This window comes from Paramisgurnus dabryanus, chromosome 7 (genome assembly GCF_030506205.2).
Source record: "Paramisgurnus dabryanus chromosome 7, PD_genome_1.1, whole genome shotgun sequence".
NCBI classification, from domain to species: Eukaryota; Metazoa; Chordata; class Actinopteri; order Cypriniformes; family Cobitidae; genus Paramisgurnus; species Paramisgurnus dabryanus.
In genome coordinates this window covers 7,102,233-7,110,360 of record NC_133343.1, presented here as the reverse complement: position 1 = coordinate 7,110,360, position 8,128 = coordinate 7,102,233, and the positions used below count along the sequence as shown (strand labels likewise).

The 8,128-nt window shown below is 38.3% G+C and overlaps 1 protein-coding gene across 1 annotated transcript; it reads left to right on the top strand.

Annotated features, from left to right (window-relative positions):
- The first annotated feature begins 66 nt into the window (after positions 1-66).
- On the top strand, positions 67-7,875 carry cyp27c1 (cytochrome P450, family 27, subfamily C, polypeptide 1). The gene is made up of 9 exons (XM_065293673.2): positions 67-711; positions 2,845-3,035; positions 3,353-3,552; positions 4,639-4,848; positions 4,925-5,088; positions 5,158-5,321; positions 5,575-5,653; positions 5,741-5,944; positions 6,051-7,875. The coding sequence occupies exons 1-9, from the start codon at positions 424-426 to the stop codon at positions 6,165-6,167; spliced, it is 1,617 nt and encodes a 538-aa protein (XP_065149745.1). The 5' UTR covers positions 67-423; the 3' UTR covers positions 6,168-7,875.
- The last annotated feature ends 253 nt before the right edge of the window (positions 7,876-8,128 follow it).

Here is an 8,128-nt window from a genome sequence, read left to right as displayed (position 1 = left end):
TCTTTTGGTACCTCAAGGGCCCCCAAATTTTACCAGAACTCCTTTTACATGGGTTAGATCAGCATAAGACTTTCATCTCATTTTATCTCCACTCGCTGGTTACAAGTTAAGTAAGGGAAAGTGTAGCAAGCCAATGCAAGTGTGAGACTGAATCCCTCATTTATTTTGCAACAAAATCCCCAACCTCAGATTTTTATTCGACACGCCCACTTCCCCGTGGGGCGTGACGGAGGACCCCCATTCATCCAAGTGCCAACTTCAAGGTCCAATCCCCTTTTTAGATCTCACACCTCTCCCCTGAATGTTATAAAGGTCGCTGCGCTCCAGAAATGCAGCGCGCACTCGCTCGACCCTGCCCAAGTGTGGTGTGTTTATGCAAACACCAAAGTGTATCACATTGTAACACGTTTTTTAGATCTAAAGATGGCACTTCAGAATACTTTAATGCATCTAAGCCGCAAGAATCTTCTCCAGGAGACATGCAAGCAGGCTTTCCTGCAAGCGCACGGGTTGCACAAGTCCGTGGCAAACGACTCTCTGGAAATTGCGCACAGCCAGCCTGCTGTGAAAGAGAACACGGGAAACCCTTCTGAGCAAATGCCTAATGTTGCCAATGCCAAGACGCTCAAAGAGATGCCCGGACCCAGCACTATCGCTAACCTCATTGAGTTCTTCTATCGGGATGGGTTCAGTCGTATCCATGAGATCCAGGTAAGTGGAGACGCAAAGTTCACCACATGTTACCCAACGCGTAACCTCACACCATGTTCCCGTTGCACAGCTGGCAGAGCGTGAACAGATCAAAGGTCTATACGATATGATTTTATTTATTTCAAGATTTGTGACGTTCCCTGCAACTTTCTAGGGATATTTCTAAATAAACAGTATTTTAGTTTACAAACAAAAGTGGACACGGAATAGACACGTAAGGGATGTTGAATAATTGTAAAAGTTGTAAAAACATGCATAAACATACTTATAAAAGCCGCATCGAGCGCATTCGTCCATTGCCGCGATATGTTAACGAGTCCGCCATATTGGAGAGGGCTAAACTGATTTATAAACGTAAACGGAGGAGCTGTTTTTTTCAGAATAAAATCGCGTTTACATTCTTAGCGTGTTTTCTACAATAGCAAACTATCTACGCGATGTACAAAAACATAATATGCCTTACATTGTCAAAAATATTGCCTTGAAGACTTGAGAAAACTCAGCTTGTCAAGCATTGGAATCAGCTAGGAAACATACACGTCACTGTATTTTTAATAATAATAAAAAAAAAAATTTCCTTGTTTACTTGAATGTCTTGCCCTTTCCAATATGGCGGCTAAGGACGTATTTACATATATATATATATTGATGTTGTAGTCTTGGGGTCACGAGCCTTATTTAATTTCATGCAGGCAATTTAGTAATCTAACAGTCATGTGGTGTTTGTAAAATCATGTATATTGATAGTATGTAGGGTAACATTATTTTGTGCTGTGTCAGTGTTTTGACATTTATTCCATTTGACAGATGCTTATTTCCAAAGCAACTTAAAGTACACTGAAGGTAATCATTTAATTAGTATGGAAATCGAACCCATGACCTTTGATTCGTTAACGCAATGTACAGCATGTTTACAACATGCAGACATTGTATGAACTTTGAGCGAATATCATAAAATACATCAATAATTTACAACGATTTTTTGGCCTATCTACTGTATAGGTTTATACATATTTATATAAGTGATAATGATGATTCAAGTCAGATTAACAAAAGCTCAAATTAGACAATGCAAGCTTTGTTTTAGAAGTTTACATTTTTCCTTATCATCAGTAATCCGCTTAAAGGTAGGGTAACACATTTTGAAAAATGCTAACGGTAGCCGCCTAGCAATGAAATCCCGATCCCACCCTCAAGTCAAATCGCCATCCAAAGTCACGCCTCTTTCCAAACACATGAACACGCACAGATCAGACGGTCACATCTCATGTCTCATTCACCAGTGAGAAAACTTTGCAGTACAAAGTGAATAACACTTCCAAAATAACCAACATAAACAACTGGTTTACATCAGAATTAGTTTAAGCACACGTTCGATTGTGTAGACGTAGTAACTATATCGTTATGCTAATCCGGAAAACGAACACAAATTTCATAAGCAACACAACGTTTCATCAAAGTAGAATATCTGAATCCATCTCAATACAAACATATCGCGTACCTACCTTACCAAAATAAACAGTGCAACGACCCTTTCAGACCCTTTGCCTCCTGCAGCTGTTTGCATCTCGCGGTAAAGCAGTAAAGTTACAGATGTTAATTTGGGTTTTTGCTCTTGCTCATCCAGGCAGTTTTTGCTGTTGTTGTTATAAAAGATGCATTTAGTTTTGTTGCTCCTGTGTAGGTTGTCAATTCAGCAGAAAAGTTTGGTGTTCTCGCTGTTTACAGACAGAGCGCACGTGAACGCGCCGATGACGTATGGTATCTGCGTGGACTCGCTGCGCGGTGGGAATTCAAATTACGCTTACGTATGAGGGACATAAAAGGAAACGTCCGTTCGGACCGAAATCTATGATTTGTTGAACATTTTTTGGTCCTACGCCTTTCACAGATGACATAAATTTTTACAAATACATTTAAACAACTTAACACAGTGATTGCTATCAGAATGTGAGGAGACTTTTAACCAGCATAACTAAAAATGTTTCAGGATCAAATCTGTTACCCTACCTTTAACTACCTGTAGGACGAAGTGAATTGCCAATTTTGTCAGCAGACAAAACAAAAACATTGTAGAAAAATTACAAGTCAAGAAGTTAAAATTTCCATCATGCAAATGTTATTCTCTTTCAGTTGGAGCACTCTGAGAAGTTCGGCAAGATCTTCAAGTCTCGATTTGGACCTCAGTTTGTGGTGTCCATCGCTGACAGAGACATGGTGGCTCAGGTTCTCAGGTCTGAGAGTTTGACTCCACAAAGAGCTAACATGGAGTCCTGGAAAGAATACAGAGACATGAGAGGAAGGTCCACTGGACTCATATCTGCGTGAGTAACTGATGTACTTTCTGGAGGGATGGTGTAGTATAGCGGATGACGATCTAGTAAAGGGCTAGTAAATCAAACTTTGTAAAAAGAGAGAGACAAGATAAGCAAACAAGATTATTTTTGTAATAAATGTACTGTACGCTTTTTGAAAAAGTGACAGAAGAATGATATTAAGACATACATCCTTCACTCCATACTTTTCTTCAGCATAGGTTTAAATACCCCATAAGCATTATTAACGTGTTTTAGGTCCAGGTTATCCTGGTGCATTGGTCTCTGCTAACAAAGATGTGCTAACAAACATTTTCTGTCTCCAGGGAGGGCGATGAGTGGCTGAAGATGCGCAGCGTCCTGCGTCAGCTGGTCATGCGGCCGCGAGACGTGGCTGTTTTCTCCCATGACGTTAATGCGGTGGTGGATGATCTGGTGAAAAAAGTAAAGACCCTGCGGAGCCGGCAGGCCGACGGCCAAACCGTTGAAAACATCAATGACCTGTTCTTCAAGTACGCAATGGAAGGTGAGCCAAAAGGCACTGTGTGTGTAGGTTTGTGTGTCAGAGATGTAACAGCAAAATACAGCATATGGCAATCTTCAAAAAATGGGAACCTGCACAAATTTCCAGCCACATTTAACATGATTTCAAGATTTATTACAGTTTCATCACAGCATGTGATAATAAATGATATGATTTTTTTTTTTTTAAATAATGATGAGATCTGGGACGCATTTTAAATTAAAGGACACCTATTATCACCATTTTTACAAGATGTCATATAAGTCTCAGATGTGCCCAGAATGTATCTGTAAAGTTTTAGCTTAAAATACCCCTCAGATCATGTAATACATTCCAAAATACCTGTATTTGGGTGGGAGCAAAAATACTGTTTTCATGTGTGTACCTTTAAATGCAAATGAGCTACTGCTTCTCACTTCCTTACTAAATGAGACCGTGAACCGGGTATCTTTGATCGCCCCCTGGTGGCTGGCTGCAGTACAAGTCATAAACCCCACCCTCTGCATTTAAATGAATGGGACTCTGGTCTAAATAAATAAATTATTTACACTTCCTGTATTCCTGTAAATATGGTCTGAGACAATAATAGCTCACTATTGAGATATGGTGGACAGCTTAAAACTCGCCAAGGGCTGAAACTTTGGTAATGCAGGACTGTCAGTCAGTGGCCGTGGGTGGGGCTTTATCAGTGTGATGTCACATTGGTAAGAGTATCAAAAGGGAATTTCTAATGAGACTGCTTTGGTTTCATGGGGATTAAAAAAGGAGTTGGTGGATTTTTTCATTATAGGGTGGTTGTGTTCACACACTGCCAACACTCATTTATGTCCATCTGGTACAAGTGGATTTTGCACAATAAGTGCCCTTTGAGAGAATCATTTAGCACTGTACAATGGTCTTCCTGGAATGATCAATAAATGAATATCAGATCCATTCACTGTCAGAAAAGGTAAAAAAGTTTGAAATACTTTATGGATCTTTACCTTATGCTGAACAACAATACAGGACTTTCAGATTCAGATCATTCTGTTAAGAGATGGTTTTAAGGAAAACAATACATGAGATACACTGTTTCAAACTCTTTCCCAGGAGTGGCAACCATTTTGTACGAGACCCGTCTGGGCTGCCTGGAGGAGAAGATTCCCAAGATGAGCCAGGAGTACATTGCTGCGCTGCATCTCATGTTCAGCTCTTTTAAGACCACCATGTACGCCGGTGCTATTCCCAAATGGCTGCGTCCCATCATTCCTAAACCCTGGGAGGAATTCTGCAGCTCCTGGGATGGCCTCTTTAGATTCAGTAAGTACAGAGAGAACATTGGTGGCTCAGTTTGCTTCTGACTTCTTCTGTTTAAAAATCTATGTGTGTATTTTAGGTCAGATCCATGTAGACCGAAAGCTTTCAGAAATTAAACAGAAGATGGAAAAAGGTGAAGAGATTAAAGGGGGCTTGTTGACTCACATGTTGGTCACCAGAGAGATGAACGTGGAGGAGATCTACGCAAACATGACAGAAATGCTCCTGGCTGGAGTGGACACGGTAAGGATTAGTTAACCTATTCGTATAATCCCAAAACCAGTTTGCTTGACTCAATCTTACTTCTTGCAGACATCTTTCACGCTTTCATGGAGTGCATACCTTCTGGCAAGACATCCCATGGTACAGGAGCAGATCTTCGAAGAAGTGGATCGTGTGCTGGGCGGGCGTGTCCCAGTCGGAGAGGATGTTGCCAATTTGCCCCTGATCAGAGGGCTTGTCAAAGAGACGCTCCGGTAAACTCGCCTACCAATTTTTAAAAGCTACATTGCTGTACATAGATGTTCCTGTAGCTTAATTAGCATAACTTTTAATTAGCAATGCAAAGGTTGTGGGTTCGATTCAAAACGTGTACCTTCAATGTAAAAGTAAAAAAAACTTCATTACAATTGCGTGCAATTTAAAATTATATAAAATCTACTTTACATTTTTTTAAGACTGAAATCTTTTTCAATTTTTTTTACTCATTGTTTGACTTGTTGTCTTCAGGCTTTTCCCTGTTCTTCCTGGAAATGGACGTATTACACAGAACGATCTTATAGTTGGAGGTTATTTCATTCCTAAAGGGGTAAGAGCAGTTTTTTGGCAAATCATTAATCTTGAATCAAATTTAATCAGTCATGATAAAAGCAAAACCGTCCTGTTATTTCTACAGACTCAGTTGGCTCTGTGTCATTACTCCACTTCCATGGATGAGGAAAACTTCCCCCGTGCAGAAGAGTTTCGCCCCGACCGCTGGATCCGCAAGGATGCTTCTGACCGAGTGGACAACTTCGGCTCCATCCCGTTCGGTTACGGTCTCCGTAGTTGCATCGGCAGGAGAATAGCCGAGCTTGAGATGTACCTGGCTCTTACACAGGTGTGTTATGTGTCTCATTTTAAAGCTACATTTTCAATACGGTTATAGCTGAAGAAATGTAGTTTTTTAATTCTCGTGTCTAATGGGGTGTCTGTTTCTAACGCAGCTCCTTCAGAAGTTTCACATCAAAGTTTCTCCTCAAACCCCTGATGTTCGTGCCAAAACTCATGGCCTTCTTTGCCCGGGAGCACCCATTAACCTTAGGTTTGTGGACCGGGAATAATCTGCTATTACCTTGTAAATAGGATTCCTAATCGTCCTGGTGTTAGTGTTATTGTGTAACAGTGCCTCTCCCAGTTTATATCCATCTATATACCATGGTTGGGTAACAACAACCCAGCATACTGTAGGTTTATTTATACCAACCAATCGGTTGTTTCTGTTCAATATTTACCCAACTATGGGTTAAAACCAACCCAAGCTTTGTATCATGTGTGTAATATAAAAAATGTAAAAAGCCGAAAAGGTATAAACTGTATAAAATTGGTACTCTTTTATAAATGTAATCAATACAATTTGTGCCTTTTGAAATACTGTGGTATATAGATAAGCTCTAGTGCTAAGCTCTTTATATATTTAACATAGCTACATATGCTTAACCAAAATATAAACACGATTGCGTACTACATGGGTATACATAATAAATTCTTAACAAATTCTATTCTTGCAAAATACGTGAAAAATATTCCTAAAGCAAACATGGGCGGGTCAATCATATAATAGCTAAAATGCTGCCTTAAAATTTAAGGAATTATGCTAGTATACTGTCCTGTGGACACTAATAATATATATTTTGTGTGAATACATTTTAATAAAATGTGTCTTGATTTTCTTTTGAATATGTCCTTGATAAATAGTACTTGGCAAAAGTCTTAGGCCACCATGCTACCATTAGATTTGTTGTTTTTGCAATTGTATAGTGATTATATAGAATTATTTCTCAGTCTCTTTATTAGAATACAACCAAAAAATACAGGAAATGTGTATGAAGTATTAAAAACAGTATAAAAGTATAAGCTGAAGTGTCAAGTATTTAGGGTAAACTCCCCTACCACTTGAGCAATAGCAGGCAAATGCAGGATCTTTGAAACCTTAATTAAATTAAACATTAAAACAAAACTGATTAATCCAGGGGTGCCTGACCTCAGTAGTCACAACAACAATAATCAGACACACCTGGATTAATCAGTTTGTCCAATAATGGCAGACAGGAAACAATGAGCTGGCTGAAGTTCAGGAAGTAGTGGAGCTGGGCATAAAGCCTATTGAATGACTTCAGGACTTTTCAAAAAAGCTCAATATATGTTTCGTGCCAAGAGAGGTCACACTAAATACTGAATGATGTCTGAAGAAGACAATTAGTTCTAAAAAAAATTTGTTTTTAATTTTGTGTATATACTTCCTGTGTTTTCTGTTCGTATCTTAAAAAAAGAATGAAAAATAAATATGGATGAACATTAAAACTTTGCTAAAACAACAAAGATGGTGATGGTGGCCTAAAACTTTTCCACAGTACTGTATATGAATGAATGGATTTTATTTTTAAGATGCTGTTTTGTTGTTGTTTTATTCCCTGTGTTTATTCAGTTTGAAAAACAATACATATATATATATATATATATATATATATATATATATATATACTGGATTATCATGAATTAATGTTGATTTTTGGCCGTCAGAATCTTTGTATTAAACTTCTTATTGTAACACTTGACTCAATAAAATGAATCTTTTCTAAATTGTGTGAGATTACACATTTTACTATTATTGAAAGAAACACTGACGGCTCACAGTTTGCTCAGACATGACACAGAATTTGTAAAAAAAAAAAAAAAAACTCTACTACATAGTAGTAAAACTAAAAGCAAATGTTTATTATATAAATGCGTATCTTCTGATGGTTTTTGAAAGAAATGTTTTTTTCAACAGCGAATGAGTGAATATACCCCAAGTAATGTAAAGGGTTCCTTTCCCCAAAATAAAATTAAAAAGACTGAATAATATTACGTATGTCTAATGACTGCAATGAAAAAAGTTTTATATTTATGTATTTTACTCTTATTCTGTCATTTTAGGTTCGAGTAGTGAAATTGAATGAGACTCCTAAATACAGTTACATTACCACCAGATGGCAGGATAATTAGAACAGGACACAGGGTGGGGCAGACTTATTAAAATTAA